The sequence below is a fragment of the Rhinatrema bivittatum genome, chromosome 17, assembly GCF_901001135.1.
Source record: "Rhinatrema bivittatum chromosome 17, aRhiBiv1.1, whole genome shotgun sequence".
Taxonomy (NCBI): Eukaryota; Metazoa; Chordata; class Amphibia; order Gymnophiona; family Rhinatrematidae; genus Rhinatrema; species Rhinatrema bivittatum.
Window position 1 is genome coordinate 30,012,579 of NC_042631.1, and position 24,508 is coordinate 30,037,086.

At 40.9% G+C, this 24,508-nt stretch overlaps 1 protein-coding gene across 10 annotated transcripts in view; it reads right to left on the minus strand.

The window, feature by feature from the left end:
- Nucleotides 1-24,508, minus strand: part of KCNQ1 (potassium voltage-gated channel subfamily Q member 1) — a 640,238-nt gene that overhangs the window by 200,762 nt on the left and 414,968 nt on the right. For 9 of the 10 annotated variants that reach the window (XR_003853206.1, XM_029582314.1, XM_029582322.1 and 6 more), the window contains 2 exons: nt 21,868-21,914; nt 19,358-19,419 (listed from right to left, as the gene is read on the minus strand). The exons of the other annotated variant lie outside the window; for it this stretch is intronic. Coding sequence is in view for 8 of the 9 variants with exons in the window: in XM_029582314.1 (XP_029438174.1) it covers nt 19,358-19,419; nt 21,868-21,914 (109 nt within the window). In the remaining variant the exon portion in view is untranslated. The remainder of the gene's footprint in view (nt 1-19,357; nt 19,420-21,867; nt 21,915-24,508) is intronic. 10 annotated transcript variants of the gene reach the window in all.

The window sequence follows — 24,508 nt, forward strand, 5'->3', positions numbered from 1 at the left end:
CTTACTGGGTAAAATCTTGGCACTTTTTGTAGTAGTATTTAAAAATAGAACCCGATGTAGAAGCTACAATGAAGTTCATAGCAACTGTCATAAAACACGAATATAGAGCAAAATACACCTGATGGAGGAAAAGATTTTCTATAGGAGAGGCCAACAAGAGGAGGAAAGGCTGCAAACTCTGGAAGGAAATTAGGAAAACAAGTAGTATATTTTCCCACTTAGAGTGTAGCTCAGAAATATCATAACAGCCACAGCTGACCATGTTAACACAGACAATTTTGGGGTCAACTACAGTTAGTTATGTTGAAATGCTTCTTTAAGCAATTTTGTTGGTTATCCTGGCTTAGCCCTTGTTTACATTTTCTAAAGAAGACCACATCTGCACACCAACTGATGCAAGCCAAATGACTCAGCTATTATCCTGGGATGCCAAACTGGACACATTCCAAGGTGTGCAGAAAAATGAGGTTTAGAATAACCTGGAATGAGAAAATAATATAATCTGAAAGCGGCATTTTAAAGTTAGCAAAATAAAAAGTGGTCACCGTTGAAGTGTGCATAATAGTGCAAATAAAGAATAGGATGTACCATTCAGAGGGGAAATTAAGCTTCATTATTTAAAAAAAAAAATCTGCTTTGTAATTTGTTTTTAACATCTTTCAAGTGCTATGCATTTGTGTTGCAGAAATCAAAGCAGACAGCACGTGATGGAAGTGAGGGGGTGAGAAGGAGGAAAGATTGATGTGTACCACCTAGGAAAAAGATTTCAAGATGATCGTATCTGATTATTTTGATAGCAAAACAGTACTTCAGGGCTGTGGCCAGAACCAGAGGTGATAATGCATCTGTACAAGACACTGGTAAGACCTCATCTATAGTATTGTGCCCAATTCTAGAAACCATCCCATCCAACAGAATATAGAGAGAGACGGCCCCAAAACTGGCTATCAAAGCGGTGCAGTGTCTACATCAAAGCTCCATGAAATAAGACTTAAAAACCTAAATATGTATGCTCTAGAGGAAAGACGAGTGAGGGGGATATGATGTTGTGAATGCATGGAATGGCCTTCACAGGGAGATGGTGAAGACAACAATAATAATGGAATTCAAGAGAGCATGAGATCAACAGAGGATCCTCAGATGTGAATAAGCGAGGGGAAAGCCAGAGGTTGATTCTGGTTTACGGCATTGCAAAGCAAGCAATTTGGGCAGACTAGATGGGGCTGCCGTTCCTTATCCACAGTGTTTACACTCGTGCCGATACAGTAACAAACGCGGGAGAGTGGGCGAGCGCACAGGAGAGTGGCCTGTGCGTGTGATTCAGTAAATAAATTTATTTAAATTAGGCCCGGCGGTAAAAAGAGGCACTAGGGACACTAGTGCCTCTTTTCGGACAGGAGCGGCGGCTGTCAGCGAGTTTGACAGCCAACGCTCAATTTTGCCAGCGTCTGTTCTCAAGCCCGCTGACAGCCACGGGTTCGGAAACCGGACGCCGGCAAAATTGAGCGTCCGGTTTTCAATCCGCGAGCCAAGGGCCTATTTCAAATTTTTTTTTTTTTTTTTTACTTTTTTAAACTTTCGGGACCTCTGACTTAATATCGCCATGATATTAAGTCAGAGGGTGCACAGAAAAGCAGTTTTTACTACTTTTCTGTGCACTTTCCCGGTGCCTGGAGAAATTAGCGCCTACCTTTGGGTAGGCGCTAATTTCTGAAAGTAAAATGTGTGGCTTGGCTGCACATTTTACTTACTGAATTGTGCGGGAATACCTAATAGGGCCGTCAACATGCATTTGCATGTTGCGGGTACTATTAGGTTGGGGGGGGGGGCGGGTGGACGCACGTTTTGGACACGATATTACCCCTTACTGAATAAGGGGTAAAGCTAGCTCGTTGAAAACGCGCGTCCAAATGCTGGCTAACAGCGCGCTCCAACGGAGCGCACTGTACTGTATCGGCCTGTGTCCAGCGTTGCTATTAGTTCAGCATGATACTAGTATTTTTAAAGGGCACACATTTGTCCTCATATGTCATTCTGTGATCTTTGCTGATGCTAAATTGTTGGTTTTAGAGAAAAGGCAGAAAAATGTGTGAGGCAACAATCAACTCTTTGGCTGCTTCCATGAGTAGTGATATTATTAATCCATTTTGAGAGCAATGAGAGGAAGAGATGTGCAGGACATCCTAGCCTAGAAGGCACTAGGCCAGCCAATATGTATAATGGCTGTGTTGCAGAAGATGGCAGAGTGCTTGTAGGAGGGGTTGGTATGAATGTGGAATCCTATTATGACCTTAACTACTACTATGATACCATGACTGTTTGGGATGCAAGACAGATAGAACAGTGATGGAGCCCTTGTATGAGACAGTTGAGGTTTCAGGGACCTGTGCCCCTAGCCGTGTAGAAGGCAGTTTGGAGACATGATGGCAATGCAGGGGTTGAGAATTATATCGTGTGTGAAAGAGAAAAGATGTGTAGCTAAAGCCCTGTGACTTCATGGAGAGGACAGCAGTGCATGAGGAATGGAAAGTACACATTACATGGATGTGAAATGTGTGTTCTCATTTTATATCTGGACACATGCTGGCCTTACATGGCAATAGTTTCCTCTGCTCATCTTGCTATGGTGCCATTTGATTTCTAACTGTAACAAGAGGGGTGTTTTTTCTTTGTATGTGAGCCATCTGGATTTCTTCATGGAGTCCTATTGAGCTGGGATGAAAGTGTTTCGGCGACACTGCAAATGGTGTGGAGACAGAGGTGTAAGCAGGCATTTTTACTTCTTTCCTTTAGTTTGAGGTGACACCATGACCCATGCATGCTCTGAGCAATTTCCCTGTTTGTCAATAGGGAACCAATGTCATCCGAGCCACTCCGTACATCCAGAAAGGGTTAAAAAAGTTCATGCATAGGGAAATGAGGGTAACTCCTAATAGCTTCTACAGCCAGAAGCAGGACCACTCTGAAATGCTTCTTTGTACACTCATGATTGTCTAATTTGCCTGCCCATCACAAATACCTATTGCCTCAGCTTTTCTGGCCTCAAATTGCTGAAAAAATTGAAAAAAATAAAAACAGTACAAAAAGGGCAGACTTTTTTTCCCACCATGAATCAATGTAAGTTTTTTCTATAAGAAGAATTTTGTAAGACCATACTGGGTTGGTCCTCACTGCGCAGTTTTCCTGTCTTCTGACGATGTAAACATTAATATTCAGCTGCACTTAGCTAGATAATTTCCAAGTTATCCAGCTAAATGCCAACTTTTAAATATTTTGGGCACATAGCTGGTTACATTTTAGCCAGATTCCTCATTATCCGGCTTAGTTGTATCCCCATATATATACATAAATATTTAATCATATTGACATATATATTGTTCATGGCATTGTATTTGTTTTCTTGTTACATGTCAAATGCCACTTAAGTGTAGTTTTTCGTTTACTGTAAACCGATGTGATATCCCTAATGAATGTCGGTATATAAAACCATCAAATAAATAAATAAATAAATAAGTCAGATAATGTAGGGGCGTTTCTGGTGGACTTAAGTTAGCAGGATAACTTACTTGGTTAACTCTAGTCATGCCATAGAGTAGACCTAAAGTTAGCCTAGCACCACTGAATATCATCCCTGCCAAAGTTAGCCGGATAAGTTTATCCGGTTAACTGCAATCTGACCAGAGGCTGAAAATGGACCCATAGTCTTTTTTTGCCAGTGCTACTCTCCTTTTAACACCAGGCCTTGATGACTATATCTTAATTTGCACACATACTGCTGTCTTAGTGAAATGACCACTAGAGAAAACATGGGAGGTTGTTTCATGGAATCAATGGGCCTTATTCAAAATGGACTATTTCCCATTTTATGCTATGGAAAAAAATGTTTATTCAAGAAGGCCCAATGTACTTTTTATCCTCTCAGATAATGTCATAAAATTCCTGGCTGAACTGCATCAAGAAAACAAGTTGGTGAAACATTATCTGAAGCAGAAAGTTTCCACTCGTTAAAACTGTTTAATATATACTCAAAACAGCTTCCAGAAAAATAACTCTCCATGCATGACTGAAATAGGCGTGTATAAATGAGACCAGGCATTCAGTATGTTTCACAGCTCCGTGTCTGGCAGAATACGATAGTCACTCTAGTTACCAATCTTAATTACTGGGATTTGCAAAGATTGCTAACTTAAAGCATACATCTTAAACCATGCACGCAAACTGGACTAAATCATGTTCTTGACAGAGCTTTTACCCACGTTATATAAAATGTGAATTAAAATCTGCTTCCACAGTTGAACTGATCTCTTAGAAGTTATTTACAGTCAGAACACAAGCTATCAATCATGGAAGTACATTACAACATTCACTTGGGCACAAAAATATGCAGAACTGTCTCACGTAAACAATAGCGGTTTGGCCTGCACAGCCTCAAGATGAATGTCATTGTTAGAGCTGTATAAATGCGACAGTCTGTTTATATGGTTAGTAGTCATCGTTAGGGCAATTTTCAAAGTTATTTCCATGGGTAAATTAGTGCTTTCTCTGAGGAAACATGGTCTTTGAAAACTGCCCACCCTATGTGTGGGTAAACTTACAAGCGTGGCGTCACATGATGTGTCATTTTACCCAAGGTGAATGGAGGCAGGGTTAGGGAGGGGCTTGCAAGTATGCACATACATTTACATTTTCAAAAGGATCCTGGAAGTTTACCCGGAAAAAGTATCAGCGCAAAAAAAAAAGCTATGCGGGCATTGAGCATAGAACCTTGATAAACTTTCTTCCCAATAAGATCAAGAGTACAAGAATCCTTCCTTGGAGGGCACTAACGAGTAGGTGCTAGACTTCTTGGCAGATTTGCCTATAACTGACTATAACTTCTTTTTTAATTCAAGAGCCTTTTGGACAAAGTATATTACATCTGCCTTCTTGTGAAATGGTTTCCCACATTCTCATCTGAATCTCCTATAGGATCTGCTGGATGGGCATGGCCATAGTTTTCTTGGGGAGGATTCAATAACTGGAGGATGTCAGACATTTTTGCCCTGGACTTTTCTTCCTTCTGTAAAGTAAATGGAATGGTCTCCATCATTCTTTTCACAAAATTGATGGAGATCTTCCCCTTTCCTATGGAGGAGACACATCTGAGAGGAGATCTGTTGACTGCTCATGGATCAGAGTAGTCCTCAAATCCTTATAAATACCCTATAGAATACTCAGATTCTGAGCCATAATCATAGGTTGGCAGTGGCATTTGAGTGTACATCTAGCTAGAAGACAAGGTCTCTGGGAGGGTACCCCTAGACTGGTGTCATCTATGCCCTGATGGCCTTCTCTGTCTTGAGAACTCCTCCCCCACCAATGTAATTGAAATTGACAACGGTGTATGTTTCCCATGCCAATGCCTCTCCAGAAACCAGCAAATATGTATATAAGCTGTACACCACTTAGACTGTTTTTTCATATAGGCGGTATAAAAGAAACTATAAATAAATAAATAGGCTCCTTAAGCCAAATGCTATAAGATTCTCCAGCACAGGTTACTCTCAGTTTGCAAGGCTATTGACATGTTGATGCACCAATGCTTGCAACTCTATTGTCCAGAGCTGCTTGGAACATTTTTTCCAATTCCTCCAAAACCTGTCAATGCCAATTCCACATGGGAAGGAGGAGTAGTGGCCACATCTTCCTGTGATACCAGATGTAGATCAGAAGCTGGCATCTGGGCACTTGGAGGCTATCAAGATTCCTGAGACTTATTCAAGGGTATGCTGTCCTCTCTGTGGGAGTGCTTGGGGTGGGGGAATATATGGCCACAGCCTGAATCCCACTGCTTCCAGCAGTGGCATTGGGACTAGACTGCCAATGCTCGTTAGCCTTCGTCTGGCTCAGTCATCAGTACTCCTTGATGCCATCACGTTTCTATGTTTTTAAGACACAGGAAGGGCAACATTCAAATTAATTTCTAAGGGGGTAAAAACAGTGTTTTGTGTTTGAATGTTGCCTTCCCCTACTGCGGCTAGAGAGTAAAAAAAAAAAAAAAAAAAAAAGGGGGGTGTGGGGTGAGGTCAGGGAGAGGAAAGTATGCATGGGGCTTGCATTTTCGAAACTCCACATATACTTGTAAAACAAGTGCAAATGCAGTGCTGAGACTGCAACCCTGTTCCCTACAGGCCCACCTTTTCAAAGGAAACCCCACATAGGGTTTCCCTTTGAAAATGAGCTTGCAGTCCTGCAGGTAGAACAGACCAGTTGGATTTGAACATTAACCCCTTTATCTCCTGTTGTCTCAGGTACTCACTTAGATTGTAAGCTCTTTGGAGGGGGGGGGAGTATATGTCATACCTAATATCTATCACTACTGTACAACACTATGTAATCTAATGGGACCTTCATTTTTCAGATATTTTATTTTACTGGAAATTTGAATGTTATAACAAAACAAAAAAAAAAGACAGTGGAAAAATGGCAGTTGTAACAAACAAGAGGAAAATCAGTGGAAAAGTCATTTTTCCACTGATTTTTTTTTTTTTTTTTTGTTATACATTGAAATTCTGAGAACAAATAAAATAAAAACTGAAAACAAAGGTCTCTAGTAATCTAATAGTGATATAAAACATAAGTATTACTGTAGAAAACATGTTTATGGCATTTAAATACCTCCACTCATAAATACAGAAGACTTATTTGATTTATAGTCCCCCCCCATGCTCTTTGAGTAAGCATATAAAAATAGCTTAAACTGCACCACTTGTTCAGCTTGCCCACTCTCAGTTGCTCTTAGCTCACTCTCTTTATAAATGTGTGAGAACATTCTTATAAATGGAAAGAGCACCATTAAAATTCTATTAGCACGGTTCCTTTCAGTTACACGGATTATAATGGCACATAAATGAGCTCAAGGCTCATTTAGCCTGCACAATTCCCCCATCCCCTTCCTGTTGCAATATTACAGATCCTACTTGATTTCTGACTTTACCCTTGCTTTCCCAGAAATACTACTACTACTTATTTTTATACATACATACATAAGGGGGAGTCCCTGCTATGCAGTTTATAATCTAATCAAGATAAACTGAGGATCCCAGGCTTGCCCTCCCACTTTCTTGAATTTCAGTGTTGTTTTTGTCTCCATCACCACCACTGGAAAAGCTCTCTCATGTATCCACCACTCTCTTTCAGTGTGGGTCAAATCCCAAAAGTGGATTACAGAAAGCTTAAAAGGGACTGACAAGATGAAGTGACATTAGTAAACTCAAAAATAAGACACAAAATAGTATCTCGGTGAGGTGTCAACCTCTTTTAAATGTAAAGGAAAGCAAGTTTACCTACCTGTAAATAGGGTAACATAGTAAATGATGACAAATGAAGGCCAAAAAGGTCCATCCAGTATGCCCAGCAAGGTGTTTAGGGTTGTCACTATCACTCCGTACAGGTTACTCCCCCATGGAGAAATGTTATACCAAAATTACTGGGAATATAGTCAGGAAACCCCTCCTCTCAAAACAAATCAGGTGTAGTATTGGCCAGTCATAATAGGCACTACCGGCAGGACAATGCCTTCTTTGCCTTATGTATAATCATCGGCTATGGTACAGATTTTTTTTTTAATATATATTTTTTAAATGCAATTAAAACTTATCTTAGAAGTCCATCTGTAAATCCAGCAATAAGCACCAAGTAAAAAGCTGGAATTGTAGGAGAATGTGGTTTCAAAAGTTGTTTCATGTTTGGTAAGATACTGCTGAGATTCCTCTTCTTCCAATATTTCATTGATGGAATCAGATCAGACCAAGTACTTGATTCAATGGGAAGATCGGAATCATCAAACAAAGAAGTGTCCTTAAGCATGTCCGCCACTTGTTGTTCAGTGTAACTAAATACTTGTAATCCTGTCAAAGTAGTGTTACTGCCTGCAGCCATATTGTTACTCATTGCAGGGATTGGTCTGATCTGCTAATTCATCATAAGTGACTTATTCAGGCTGATGCTCCAATATATTAAACAATTTATGATTCCAAGAGGTTTGAGGATAAATAAAGAACCAAAGTTTTTCATGGATAACGAAACCTTCCTTAAAAACATGGCTAGTGATTTTAAACCAATGCTCACTAGACCTGATGCTTCTAATTATAGAGACCACTAAAACAAACAGTGAAGCTCTTAAAAATACTGTTGAGTCTGCCAAATATTTACTACAATCTCAGTCTTCAGTAGACAATTTTGACAAGGCTTTATAAGAACACAATCAGATCATAGAACAATTTCATTCAACTTTACGTCAAGATAAAATTCATAAATTTAGTAGAGATGGAAATGATTATAAATCAGGTAACATCTATGCTTGGCAAGTGGAAAGGAAGGCCATAAAAAGCAAGTTTCTTTTCAGAGTTCATCAGATGACTCTTCTAGTTCAGATAATTTAGCCAAGGATCAACAACATTCTTGGCCCAGCAGATCTCTTTTAGAACCAGAATGGGGAACTTTCCACAGACCCTATCGAGGGAGACATCCTGCTCAACTGCCACTAGAATATCCTTGCCCTCATACTCACTCTCAAACACGTCTAGATCTGCAGTGATTAACCTGTTGGGTGAGCATCTCTCTTCAGCATAAGTAGCAGTCCTCAACAAAGGTTTATCCTTTGTTTCTACATACTCATATAATAAATTTCAATGTAGAAAAGACCTGTACCTATTTTTTCAATTATTACAAGTACGTTTGATTTTTTCAAATACACCGACTTCGTGTCAAGATAATTCTTCATTTGTTGCTATTAAATCACGTTGGCTTCCTCCGGGTCCAATTGATCCCCATATTAAAACCTTCATGGATCTGGTTCTTAGTGGCATTGAGAAAATGGAGCAACATCACTCATGTGGCATGTAATTTATCTAAAACAGAATTGGAAGTCTTGAAAAGCTTATGTGCTATTACAAATCTGATTGCAAAACCGACGAATAAAGGCACCACGATCAATATATCAAAGAGGCAGACTCAGAGTTGAGTGATTCTCAATTCTATGTATAATTAACTGAAGATCCGACATTATCACTAATTGATCCCATCAATGAAATATTGGAAGAGAAGGAATCTCAGCAGTTTCTTACCAAATGTGAACTACAATTTTTGAAACTACATTCTCCTAAAATTCCAGCTTTTTACTTGGGGCGTCTTTGCTGGACTTTTAAGTTTTAATTGCATTTAAAATTATATATAAAAAAAAAAAGAGTTTTCAAAAAAAGCTGAACCATAGCCGACGATTATAAATATGGCAAAGGCAGCACTGTCCTGCTGGCAGGGCCTATTATTACTGGCTAATAGTACATCTGATTTGTTTTGAGGAGGAGGAGTTTCCTGACTATATTCTCTGACCTTTGTCCCTCGATTTTTACACATTTAATTCTACCGTGCCAAAATTACCACCTGTTATCTCTGTTCTTCATTTTCTTCCTGCAGCCACTGTGCTTAACCCACACCCTTTTGAATTCCACTATAATTCGTGTCTTTACCACATCTTCCTTGAGGGTAAGGTGGGATGCATTCCAGGCACCCCCCCCCCCCCTTCTGTGAAAAAGTACTTCCTCGCATTGTTTCTTTAGTTTACCGCCCTGGAGCTTCATACAGCACCTTTCCATCTGAAAAGATTTGTTCCTGTACATTAATGCCTTTCAGCTATTTAAAATTCTGCATCATATCCCCCTGTTTCCTCTCTCCTCTACGGCAGTGCTTCTCAACTCTTTCTCTATTGGACACACCTGGCAGATAACGCTTACAGATGTGACACACTGAACCATCTGGACCACCATGGGGCTAAACATATATTCTGCATCCACAGGAACCCACCCCCACCCCTGGCACCAAACAATGGATGGAGAGCAGAACTAGGATATTTCAAATACAACTCACTATATAAAAGAGATATTCTGATTCTGGTGCTCTCTCAATTGCAGCAACACAAACTCCCTTACTATCAAGCGCATTGTAAAATACAAAACCTGAAAAAAAAAAACCCCACTCAGCACATGCGTAGCAAACCTTCCATGCCACTGCAACACTAATTCAAGAACTCAAACAGCAATAGCCCTTCCTATGAAAGGGCAGCAGTGCAGCCTCAACGCATGTCCTATTGAGAATGAGAAAATGCAACAAAGAAGATTGATACAAATCCCTACTACTAGTAAAATACCCCTCCTCAGTCACCCATACAGATCCGACCTTCACCAAATACAGAATAAAAGACCACAAATTACAAATGTGGAGACAAAAACTGGAATGAAAACCTCAAAAGGTCACTATGCATGCAGTGCAAAACTGGAGAACTAGAAACAGAAATACATCTCCTCTTACACAAAGCAAAGTACAAATATAGAAGAAATGCACATTCCCAAAACTGACATATGGCTCTTGCACCTCGACACTCCCCTTCCATGCTTCCATCATCCTTCACTTTTACGAATTACTCCCTTTCAATCATCCGCTCACACTCATATCCCTTTCCAGCATTTCTGATCCCCTCACAACCTCTTCCCTGTGCTCCCTTCTCTACCCTACTTGACTCTCCCTACCCTCTTCATCCCATCTCCCCCAACCCTGTTTCACACCCCTTCCTGCTGAGCAGCCCCCACACTCCCTCTCTGTTCCACAATCATCTTCCCAGCATCTCCAACCTCCTTTCCCCCACCTTCCACAGGATGAAGATCAGCGGCAGCATCACTCCCAGACTCAGCAGGGGAAGATAAAAGTTTGCGTCCCTCCAGGCCCAAACAGCAGGAGCTGGCAATGTCTCGCTCTGATCTGGGGTGAAGGAGGAAACAGCCTCCCACTGGGCCAGAAAAGAAGATAAGCGAGAGTAGCTTCCCATCAGGCCCAATGTAAGAGATGTCAACCAACTCCCACCCAGGCTGATAAGGAGGCAGCCCATCTGCTGGCCCTGTGACCCACCTCCCAGGACCTCGTGACACACCAGTGTGTCGCGACACACCTGTTGAGAACCACTGCTCTAGGGAATTCAAACATAGGTCCTTAAGTCTCCTCTCTTAAGTCTTTTGGTGCAGACCCCACAACATTTTGGCTGCCTTCTAAACTATCTCTATCCTTTTTGAGAAACGGCCTAAAGAAGTGACACTTTATTCCAGGTGAGGCTCATCAGTAACCTACACAGAGGCATGGTCATCTCCTTCCTGCTGGTTATGCTTCTCTCTATGCAGTCTAACATTCCTCTGGCCCTAGTCACTGCCATCTCATATTGCTTCACCACCTTCAGCTCATAAGGCACTATCATCCCAAGGTCTTTCTCTTGGTCTGTCTCCCCCATCTTGTACAGCTCATTTGGATTTCTGCACCCCAAATGTATGGCTTTATACTTTTTGGCATTGAATCCTAGTTGCCAAACCTCCTCAAGTTTTCTTATCACTTCTCATTCTCTCTATTCCTTCAAGGATATTCATGAGTTTAGTTCTCCATAAACAGCAGGATTAATCAGCCATATTGTGTGGGTGAAATCATCCAATAGTGCCGACACCGACCCAGCTCTTAGTAAAAGTCCTACGGAGCATCCGTGGGAGCTCCTGCACATGCACACTGCCTTGTGAGCCTCTCAGTCTCTTCCAGAGCTTAAGCTTTAGTAAATTACTCAATTTTCCAGGGAGGCGAGTGAGTATTAACTATGGCTGATTAATCCTGCTGTCAATAAAGAACCCGGTTTACAGATAAGCAAGCTTGATTTCTCTGTCAACATGCAGGCATGCCAGAGGATGTGGTTAGTGCAGTTAGTATAGCTGTGTTTAAAAAAAGATTGGCTGTGTTCTTGGAGGAGAAGTCCATTACTTGCTATTAATTAAGTTGACTTAGAAAATACCATTGCTAGTATTAGCAGTGGCTAACATGAATTAGACAGTTTTTGGTCACTGTTGGAAACAGGATGCTGGGAATGATGGACCCTTGGTCAAACCCAGTATGGCATCTCCATGATTCAGCCATATTGCATTGAGAGTTCCAACCTGTAATAATTGTGTTAAGGTTTCACTATACGTTATCTGTAATAAGTTGTTATAACTGTAAACCGGAGTGAAGGCAGCCCGCTATACTTCGGTATATAAAAGAGTCTAAATAAATAAGTAAATAAATAAAATAAACCTGAGGGTATATTGAGGTGTAATTACTAAAAAAGACAACCCAGACCCCCACAGGGTGAATAGGCAGTGCAGAACTGACCAAAGTAATTGTCTTTTTGGGACATGTTGTCTAAATAGTATGAGCAAGTAGCATTTTTGCATATGTCTATAATGGAAGTGGCCTGAGATGAGCCATGGAAGGTCACCATGGCTCTCATTTGATGAGCCTTAATAGAGTCAGTAATCTGTAAGCCAGCCAGTGCGTAACAGTCCACTAGCCAATTAGACAGAATTTGTCTGTCAACTGCCCTCCACAACCTATTGGGATCACAAGAACATGAACAGTTAAGAAGCTTGATGGTGAGGTCGAGTCCTCTTTAGGTAATATGCCAGGACTCTCTTACAGTCCAAGGAGCAAAGAGCCTGTTCTCCTTTGTGCATAAGCAGTCTTGGAAAGAAGGTAGGCAGCACAATATTTGGTTGATATGGAAAGCAACCACCAAAACCACCACTTTGAAATCCTCAGCATAGTGTTCTGTGGTAGTCAAAAAACAAATAGAATGTTAGGACTTACTAGCAAAGGAATGGAGAATAAAAGGGGGGATGTCATAATACCTCTGTATTGCTCCATGGTGAGACTGCACCTAGAGAACTGTGTGCAGTTCTGATCTCTGCATTAAAAAAAACAAAACATAGTTGCACTGGAAAAGGTACAGAGAAGGGCAACCAAAATGATAAAAGGGGAACGACTACCCTATGAAGAAAAGCTATAAAGGTTAGGACTGTTCAGCTTGGAGAACAGACAGCTGAGGGGGGATATGACCGAGGTCTATAAAATCATGAGAGGAATAGAATGGGTAAATGTAAATCGGTTATTTACTCTTTCAGAAAATACAAAGACAAGGGGATATTCCATGAAGTTAACAAGTGGCACATTTAAAACAAAGACAAAAATTATTTTTCACTCAACATACAATAAATTCATTGCCAGAGGATGTGGATAAGGTAGATAGCATAGCTGGGTTTTAAAAAAAAAGCTTTGGACAAGTTCCTGGAGGAGACGTCCATAAATCGTTAACCAAAATGACTTGGTTACTACCGAGCATTAGCAGCAAGGGATCTATTTACTATTTGGCTCTTGCCGTGTACTTGTGACCTGGATTGGCCACTCATGGAAACAGGATGCTGGGCTTGATGGACCTCTGGTCAGACCCAGTATGGCATTTTCTTATGTTCACTTTCAGAAGGAATTTAGGGTATGGTCTGTTCTGAAAAAAAAACGCCGGTATGGGGAGTAGAAAACCAGAGCCTGTAATTTTCTTAGTGCCAAAGTGAGGACAACAGGAAACAACACTTTCCAGAAGAAATGTCAAGTCCATTGACTCAAGAGATTCAAAGGGATGTTCATGAGTTTAGTAAGGATTACATTGAGGTCCCAAGGCCCCAGAGACATTGAGAACAGGGGTTTGACATGCCACAGCCCTTTAATACTAAAAATAGGAGAGAGATCAGAGTACTTTCTACCTGCCAGTGATAGCCATAATAGCATGATGTGCTGAAGCCGGAGGACAATAGAAAGAGATATTGCAGCAAGTTCCTCAAGCTGCATGAGAAGGGATCCAGCTGGCTGGTCCCCATATTGGAAAACTCTTCTATTTGAAATTGTAGGATCTTCTAGTTGAAGACTTTCAAGCTGAAATCCGCATAGCCTCCATCTCCTTAAGGAGGAGACTACTGTGTGTTCAACATCCATGCTGTGAAGGCTAGTGAAGGCAGGTTAGGATGGGAGAGCCTGCCATCCTCCTGAATGATCAGTCATAAGACATTCCCAACAGAATCAGACTAAATTGACAAGACAAATGAGTTATAGATACCACACTTGTCATGGCTGTGCCAGTGCTTTAAGGTTTACCCTTACTTTGTCCAGAAGATTCTTCTCGGCAGTCCTGGCAATCAGAGGAATAGGCATATTCACAGAGTACACCAGCACTCCAATCAAGCACAAAAACATCAGGAACTAATATGACTTGGATGCACAGAACAGAACATCAGTTTCCCTCTTTTCCTCCAAGTTGAACGGGTTGATCATTCCCTGGTGACTTACAAGTTATCCATGACCCCTTGATTCAAGAACCCCTCATGCAGCTGCAGTACTCTACTGAGATAGTTCATCAATGTATTATGGATTCCAGAAAGGTAGGTCACCTGGAGATGGGTGCTGTGATAACCGGTCCGTGACCAAATTTGGAGTGTCTCTTATATAGAACCAAAGTGACTTAGCTGGCTGTCTGGATCAAGATTCTCTTGCCCCAAAGCAGGTGAGAGAAAGCCCTTAGAGCATAACAGATGTCCCATAGCTTCAGAAGGTTTATTTGCAGGTGGCTCTCCACTGTGTAGCAAGTGCAATTAGTCCATATATCACCAGTGTACACTCCCCACCCCATGGTGGAGGCATTAGTAGAGTAAGTTGATGTGCTGGGATATGTAGTGAAAGACCCACTGTTAAAGCCTCTGGGTTCATCCACCATTGAAGGGACATTCACATCTCAGGAGTTTCAAAGTTCTGGTGGAATAATGGCTTATAAAGCTGATCCGACTGGTCTCAAAGGCCCCCTTAAGATCCTGCATGTGCAGATGAGTCAGAGGAACCTCATGCATTTCCACTATGAGGACGGACTTTGCTGAAGTCTGATCCTGCTGAAGAAGGGAATTCACCAGGCCCATCAAAATTCTGGCTTTTTCAACAGGAAGAAACATCTTCTCCCAAAGCAAGTCTATTCAGGTGCCTATGAACTACATGTATGGGAATGGGACCAAGTTAGACTTGGAGAAATTGACCAGGAATCCCAGGGACTGTAGAAGTTGGATGATTATGCTATGGGACTTGAGCACTCCCAGTCTTCCAGGGATGGAAACACGTAGACTCCCTGCCAACAAAGCTGTGCAGCCATGATTGCTAGGCATTCTGGGAACAATTTCAGGGTCAATGAAGTACCAAATGGGTGTACATTGTACTGATAATGCATGTTTTTGTTTTTTTTTGTTTGGTTTTTTTAACCACAAACTTAAGGAAATTTCAATGGGTAGGGTGAATGGGAGCATAAGAAGCGTCATGTTGGGTCAGCTCAAGGTCCATCAGGTTCAGCATCCTATCTCCAACAATGGCCAACCGGTGGGCTGCAATCTGAGCGCTATGCATTGAACCTTGGAAAATCATCTTCTCAAACGTATCCAACACCCTGGGATCCTTTCCAGGAGGTGTGTTAGAAAACCTGTATCCTTCCTTTAACCTCATGCTATTCCATTTATTGCCCAACATTCTTTTCCAGGCAGTGATAAACATGTTGGAAAGCTTTCCTAAAACTGAAAAGTCACTGAAGTAGCCACAATAAAATGTTAGTTTGAAAGATGACCTTGAAAACACATCGCGATCAGCAGTAAAAGGGATTACATAGCCACTGGATACCCACTCAGGAGAGCACTGAGGCAGTGCTTGATTGAGTGCCTGCTCTTTCATCGTGCTCCGATCTACCTCTCTGGGGCACTCGATTTAATATTTAAATCGGCTGCTGTGGTAAAAAGGAGGCACTAGGGGGAATTGTGCGCCCCTGGTGCCGTCTCGGCAGCGGGTGCCTAGGAGAGATCGGCAGTCAGCTGGTTAGGAAGACAGACGCGCAATTTTACGCGAGCCCATTTTCCTATCCTGTGCACAACCATGGGATAGGAAAATGGATGCTCGTTAATTGAGGGTCCCTTTTCTTAACCTGGCACATTCTTTATCTATTTATTTATTAAAGGTTGTCCTCCTTTTTGTTCCTCAGACTTAAGATAGCCTGATAGTGATCTCGGGAGCAGAGGGAGCACATGGCTTTGATACAATGACTTTTTTTTTTTTTAATAAGGCATTAATTACAGGCGCAGAAAAATACATGTTAACTAAAAAGTACTTATTTAATAAAACGTCATTGGGGATTTGTTTCAATGTTTGTTTAGTCTGGTTTCCTTTATGAAACTTGATGATGCACTTTCTTTATGTATCTTAATGTAATAAAAAGAGTTTAAGATACTAATTGAAGAACACATAAATCACCCAATAAAATGAGCATGCAGTGCAAAAATCTTGGCATAGGCAGGCTCACCACCTGAAGATTTCATTTTTGGAATATGACTGAGAAACATGGAGAAACTTTTAGAGCATTAGTTGCATCTCATCCAATTCTAATGAAGTCTGGGATGTGGGTTTGTGGGTGTGTGCTGCAGTGGGACCCAAGAATGAAAACCAAAATATTAATGGAATAAATCTTCTTGGAAGGCCACATGAAAGTCTATGAAAAGAAGCCTGTGCCACAAATGTCTCTGTTAACAGGGAGCAAGAGGAAAAAAAATACTTGCAAACACACTGCTCAAGTGAAAACCAGATATTTTAGCTACGCCTGGAAAAAGAAACACCAGCGCTGTGAGCTGAATGTTTTCTATGCATTTTGATCTAAAAATAAACAAGGGGAGGGCAAACTTTCAAACCTGCGTAGTGGTAAAATGAGCATGCACTGAACACGCAGACTTTACCAAGCATTTTCATAGCAAAAGTACGCCTGTAGTTTCACTTTGCAAATATTCGGGTAACTGGACAAACGCATGCACACATTCATGCACGTAAAGTTACACCTCCTCTTGGGAGGAAGTGACTTATGTGCGCACACTTATGTGCAACCTTTTAAGTATGCGCATCCATGACAACTCTGCCCCAATTCCACCCCCTATAATGTCTCTGCTCAGTGCACACAGAAACACACGTGGAACTGGGTTTACAGGAGTATATTCACAAACACTGAGCCCAGGCCAGTTTTAGAAGAGTCACTGATGCACATTAACCCCCCCCCCACACACACACACACACCGTGAGGGTAATTTTGTAACATGACAGGGAACTCATGTGACAAGTATGTGCACAAGGCCATAGTTTTCAAAATTAAACTGACGTGCATATTTGTCAAAATTGAGCAGTATGCACGGAAGTAAAAACACTTCCCCCCCTCCCAACCTCATGCCCCGCCTCCACACCATCCGGGCAAACTTACACTAGAACGTGACATATGTGTTCGTCCACCTGACCATCAGGTGGGTCATTTTACAAAACCCATTTCTGTGCGTCAGTGTGTTTTATGTATGGCGATGCATTTGAAATTTACCCTGTAAAGGAAGAAGTGTGTACATAAGTCTGAAATAATGCCGCACAATTTAATCAATTCTACAAAGCACGCTTCTGTTTTGCATAAAGGGCATTCAGTAGAACTACCCAGCATATGTAATTCAGGCTGAAAATGCATTAAATGGCTGCTTTCAGCAAAGACCCACTTTTCAGCGGAACCTACTTGGCTGAAACAAAAGTTTTCTAATGTTTTACTTTCTTGTCTGTTTCCAGATAAGCAATTCATAGACAGGAGGACTGGCTGTAGGAGTTAGAAAGGACTGCTATGATAAGAAACACAAAAAACATATCTCCCACTGCCTCGTCAAAAATATGGAGAGAGAAAAAAAAAAAAAAAAAAAGAGGGTGTAGGGCATCATCTCTCATTTCTTCCATCAGCTTCTAATCCAAGGGAACAATGCATATTCATTGTGGACATCATGAATACCCTACTGACTGCGAGGGTCCCTAGACAGATGTGGGCAGCCTTGCTTTAAGGCAAAGGAAGCAATATCTTCTCTTAGCATAAAGAGGCAATCTCAACAACAACAGACGCAATGCTAATAAAGATAATAAATGAAAATGCCTTCAGCTTCTCAGCAAAACAGGTACAACGAGGACATTTTTCAAAGCCATTCACCTTAAACACTACCCCCTCTCCTCTACCCAGCTAAACGCATGCGCAGGCTTCCACAGTGCACAGATCTTTAACCAGACTGGAGGGAGGCGATGTCGGGGGGAGAAGGCAGATGAGGGGAGAAATCGTGCACAGATTTGATTTTTCACATCTACACACGTTATTTTCCAGTAAAGCTTTACCTGCATGAACTGCAGTAGCAAAGCCCATAGATACTTTTAGCCTGCGGACCTTACCGGCAGTTTTTAATGGTAAACTACCCACGAAATTTCTTTCTGAATTCTAGCTTCCAGGTCCAGGGGTAATTTGCAGCTACATGGAAAATTTCTCTCCAGAAGCACAGAAGCATTTTCCAGTTGCGTCATGGTTTACTGAGCAGTTATACGATTAGATTTGGTTGACGGATGTTTCTCATTTTTATTTACTTCGTATTTCTGTCTTATGTTTTTCTTTATTCAAGTTTAATATAGATCTAGGGGTTTACAATTAAAAAAAAAAAACCATACACTATTCTATAGCGTAATCATACAACCAAATATACAATTTAGGACAGTACACACTAATACTAACACTCTCCTCACCAAAATAATTGATCATCTCCTACAGATCATAATGACAGACCTATAACTTAACAGTCAAATCATAATGTTTAATCACTTTAAAAAGCTAATCTTCCTAATCCTTTTCCTTTACTATAATGGTGCCAGAATTCTGGAACAAATTACTGGTTTTATAAGAGCAAAGTTGAATTTACAAACATTTTGTAAATTGGTAAAGAATTTCTTATTCCCTTATCTTGATTGTCCAGCAGAAGATTGACCAGGTATGAGTGAAGGATTAGAGTTGTAACTTATATTTTTGAGTCAGCAGGATGAGTGGGGTAAAAATAGTTAATGCAGAGAATAGGTGGTTTGTAGACATGTGATTATATGTTGCATGTAATGTTTACATGCCAATTGTATTAATTGGTTGTGATATTGCTTATTATGTGTGTTTTATTGGAATTACTGCTTATGTCATGTAGCGCTATAGAAAAGTTTAGTAGTACTAGTAGTAGTACTAGTAGTAGTAGTAGTAGTAGTAGTAAATTGCCCTGGTAGCAATTTACTACTACTATATAAAGGTTTTTAAATATAGATAAATAATCACAGAATACCTAGGTAAATATTCAAGTCTTAACTAGTTCCCTGAACTTCACTTTGGTCTGAATATCCAATGGTAAAGAGCTCCAGAGCCAGGGAGCTCATTTTGCTCATGTACTCAAGAGTTGGTGGCAAATTAGCTAATTTAGTACTGGAGGGCATGACAGAAGGCAAAAGAAAAAGAGAAAAGCAAAGAAAAGCCTTGGTCAACGACAAAAAAAAAAAAATCACACCACTGTTCAGCCTAGCACGAAGTATAGATCTAGGTTGGTCTTACCTTGTCTTCTACTCGGTTTAACCTAGAACCAATTGTGTTAGTCCCCCGGTCCTTGATTTTCTCTGTGAACAACCAAGTGGTAAATTAAACACAGAAGCAGTGAAACAAAAGCTCTGGATAATTAAGATAATGGGGTTCACACACGCCACCTCCTACTGCTGTTTATTATTCAGAGAACACCAGCGATGCATCACTGAACAATACATTATTAGGATCTGGTCTCACAGCTCTGGCAAAATAAGTCCCTGTAGCGAATATATTCATCATCCAACTTCTCAGGCAGTAAAATGATTTCCGTAGGATTTCTTTACTAAAGAATGCTTAAAATCCCACATTGCTATTTTTAAATCCATCTTTTTTTTAAATTGTACTGTTAAATATTTAGAGTATGGATTTTACCATACTAAATGTGTCAATATCTTCAGTTTTCACACATTTTTTATTTTATTTTTGTATTCACTTGTTTGCTGGCTTGAAAACAAAAACAGAAAGATTGCTGTTGCTGGGTTTCTACGTAATTGGCCTGCAAAAATACATTTTCTAGGCAAGATATATAATTTGGTAAGCATGCAACACCTCTGTGACTACCTCTGAAAAACATTTTTCCCATATGAGGGACCACTGTGGGCCACATATTTTGGTCTGGTTGGGAATTCAGGAAAGCTGGACACGTGGGCCCCATTTAAGCAAAAAACATGCAAGCAGCTTGCAAGAAAGTTTTCTCACACAGTTTTGAAAGAGCTCATCTTTCATCCAAAGATATAACTTCTTGCAACTTCTGGAAGGGAAAACAATCCATGTAAAAATATGCACAGCTAACAACTTCTGCAAAAATTACTTCAAAAGTTTAATGCATAGCACAAAAATAAAGTGAAATTTAATAAGCAAGCCACAGTGGGGTTTTTTTTCAAAAGTATTTGCTTGTCTAAGTTTATTGTGGAATTATTTTCTTTTGCAGAAGTCACAGGAAATTAAAGCCTTGTGTAAAAGATGTTTTACAGTATATCAAAACTGTGCGAATTGGCGAGATCTGCAAATGTAGTTGATTCTCCTTTTTGATGAAATTTAAACCCAAACCTTCGAGAGTTCGAGGAGTCGAATGAAAACAGAATCCTCCCAACTTTTGAGCTTTAAAGCCGATCCATTGGAGAACAGGACATAAGAAATGAAGGTTTATAACACAGGTTCTGCTTTCAAATGCAAAGCTAGATTTAAGCTCGATTCCCAGGTCAGGCGCTCCACTCCCCCGGTCAGGGTAGAGAGTATTATCAGCCCCTGATGGGAGGGAATCATGGTCATTGAACAATGGTGACCCCCAGGGACCAGATTTAGGGCCCATGGTCACAGGGCTCTGAAAGAAATCTTGGCTGATGACTGGACTAAATGAGTTGGGACAGGATATAAAAAAGGGGGAAAAATAATCCTGTGGCAGTTCTGAATAGGGATGAGTATTTGGATAATTTGAATTTTAAAAACAAAATGAAAAGGGCCAATTTGTTTCTTTGATGGGGCCCAAAAACAAATTGAGGTGCCCCCAAATTAAATAAATCCTATTCGTTTCCTTTGTTAAAAAAAAAAAAAAAAAAAAAATCTCCCATGGGCTTAGGCCTAAGGCCGGGGCCTCACCTAAGGGAATAGGCCAAGGCAAAAAGCAGAGGCCACGACCTACACCCAAGTATGACACTGGCATCTCAGCCTAGGCCCAGGCCCAATGCCAGGAACTCGGCTGAGTCCCAAATAAAAGCCCAAGCCCCCCGAGGTCGGGAAATTTCCCAGCCCCGACTTACATGATCAGTCAAGGATTCAACACCAGGGCCAGGTCCAGGCCTGACGCTGGGTCTTGACACCTGGGCCTTGGTCCAAGTCCAGGCCTGACGCTGGGGCCCAGCCTCCAGATCAGGTCCTGGCATTGGGCATTTGTTCTCATTTTAACACCTCCTTATTCCCTCTCCCCTAATGTATCTCGCCTGGTAAACACAGCAACAGTCCTTGGCCAGGGACCACACATCAGGGCTCCCCCTCTACAACCCTGCAATCATTGGCTCTGAATCTGGCTGCCAGGTGTCACTGTTGAGCAATGACCAAGACCCTTCCTCCCTCCTTAGGGCTGAGAATGCTGCTTCTGCAGCATCCCCAGAGAGAGAGAGAGAGAGGGAGATTTTACTTGGGGATCAAACCTGGCCTTGCACAGGGCAACAACCACCCAGCTACTGAGTTATAACAACACTGCCATTGGAACCTGCTCTCTCTTAGGTTCTACCAGAAGAAAGGAACTAATGAATGGGCCTGAGAATCATGCAGAATGCTTTGTACTGACAGCGGTTCATTATAGGCCTACTGATTTTTGGTTAGCTACGGACCATATCATCTTAAAGGGAATATTTGTGAATTTTGAGGAAAAAACCCCCCATCCATAGTCTTCTATTTGCCCTGGGGCATGCTGTATCTAGCTATTGATGAATCAAATACTCGGCAGAGAGAATTAATGGAAGAAAGTCTGATAAAATTACCTGAGACAGCAAGGAAAAGGGATGGCTTGCCTAAAGACTGGTCCAACCTATGGAAAAAAAAAATATATCACATCTATTAAAAACAGAAAATGTCACAGTCAGACTTAAATGATATTTTTTTTTCTGCTAAACACAGCTGTGTTTTTCTTCACAGTCTTGTTAGTGAACCTAGTGCTTGTGAAAACTGATGGCTTTCCAGCTCTGGAAACCAAACATTTCTGCCATTAAACGGGTGGACAGCACTGATGTGGCAATGCAAGCTTCCTCACACCGCTCTGTCAATATGCCACAACCTGATTGTATAGTAGGATTTCCCCAAACTTGGGTCCTCAGAACCCCTTAAAGCAGCTCTTCCAGATCACAAAAAAGGTGCAAATTAACCATGCTATTCAACCAGAGGTATGCAAATATAGCTCATGAATATTCATCAACAAGCTGAGAAAAACAGGGTTATGAAGAGACCACCTCGAAGGGTTATATGTTTACTTGCATCTATATTTGATGCTTTTCATTCCATAGCTGGAGGTGAGGTTCGTGATAGTAAACAGCAACAGAGCTGCTCTTTGGCCTCTGTAGTGTGTGATATAAAGGATGCCGGTTGGTGTCAATTGTGACGGTTTTTTTCCTTTTGATAATGTGGGCTCTTGTTCACTGGGAAATGGATGGCGACCACTAATTAGTTTTACATAAGCAGTTCATCTGAAGACCACCTCTGCGTCAAAAAGCAGTCCTACCAATACAGTACAAAGGTTTATCTTTAGGCACGCTACACTGGGGCATACCATTTATTGAACTTACAGTTAAGCTATGCGCTAAGTTAAACAAGATTAGATAAAGCATTAAATATTTAATATTGTGCAGATGTTCAAAGTTAAGAGTCTTACAACAAAGACAGACAGAAAAGCCTTTATCAACAGACCTACTTTGATAAACGAGTCTTTGTTGTTAAAGGCTGTGCGAGTCAAACTTTATGAGTCATGTAATTGGCCATAGGGACATAAGATATGCCATACTAAGTCAGACCAAAGGTCCATAAAGCCCTGTATCCTGTTTCCAACAGTGGCCAATCCAAACCTCAAGTACTTGGCAAGTACCCAAACATTAAATAGATCTCATGCTACTAATGCCGGCAACAAGTAGTGGTTATTCCCTATTGATTAATAGCAGCTTATTGACTTCTCCTCCAGGAACTTATCCAAACCTTTTTTAAACCCAGTTACGCTAACTGCCTTAACCACATCTTCTGGCAATGAATTCCAGAGTTTAACTGTAAGTCTACTAGTTGTTTTCTTACTGATAAATAATGCCATATACTGCACCCTAGAATGGTTTTCTAAGTAGTTTGCAACAGCCATTATGAGTCATGTATGAAACTTTAAAATAATTTACTTCAATTATTTCAAGTATAGAAAACAATCAAATCCAATCATATAATAAAACAAAAATTAATGTATTCTTTCATGAACCATCTTTGCAGAAACCCAGAAATCTTCATAAATACAATAAAATATAATTAATCATCAGAACAGGTGCAGAACAGAGTTAGGGCAATTCACATTACAAGTAACATGAAAAAAAAAAATTCAAATTCTGGTGTCATCTCAGCAAAAAATAACCCTCCACTGCTATTTTGTGAAGTAACAAACTCTTGCAAAGAAAGAGGCATCTGGAACCTTGCCATACAGTCACAGCACTGACTCTCAGGATTCAAACAGCAACCTTATGAAAAAGCAGCAATGGAAATACTACACCAGGCCCTAGAACATTAATACATCACCTACTGGAATAACAGAACAAGATGGACTACTACTTCAGAGAAACTTTATGCTAGAAATACTGCATTTCAGTCATACACACAGGCAAAACTGAAACCGACCCTTACCTAATATAGAAATAAGAGACTATAAATTAGAAATAGAAACATGCAGATAAAGCCAAAATAGAAAGCCTGAGAAACTAAAATGTCTGAACAGTGGAATACTTAAGAAAGAGCAAAATACAAAAATATAAGAATGCACATTTCCAAAGATGCTCTCTCTCTCTCTCTCTATATATTTTTTTTTACCTTTGTTGACTAATCTTTGTATTTTTCTAATCAGTTGGTCCTGGTCTCTTTCCCTTGTCGCTCATTTCCTAATTCCTCTTCAGTGTCTTTTCTACTACTGTCTTCTTCCCTTTCACACACACACACACACATATATACATACATGCTTTCTCTCATAGATTCCCTCACACACTCAGGCTCTCACTCTCGTATGCTCTCCCCCCCCCCCCCCCAAGCTCACATTCTCTGCAGACATACATACAAGCTCTCACTTTCTCACCCCTCCCCAGGCTTATATTCTTATGCACACACAGACGCACATCCAGGCACCCATTCTCATCCACACACACAAACCCAGACTCCCATTCTCACCCACACATACACATATTCAAGCTCCCATTCTCACCCACACATACACACATTCAAGCACCCATTCTTACCCACATATTCAAGCTTCCATTCTCACCCACACACACAAACCCAGGCTCCCATTCTCACCCACACACACAAACCCAGGCTCCCATTCTCACCCATATATACACCCTTTCAAGCTTCCATTCTCACCCACATATTCAAGCTTCCATTCTCACTCCCATA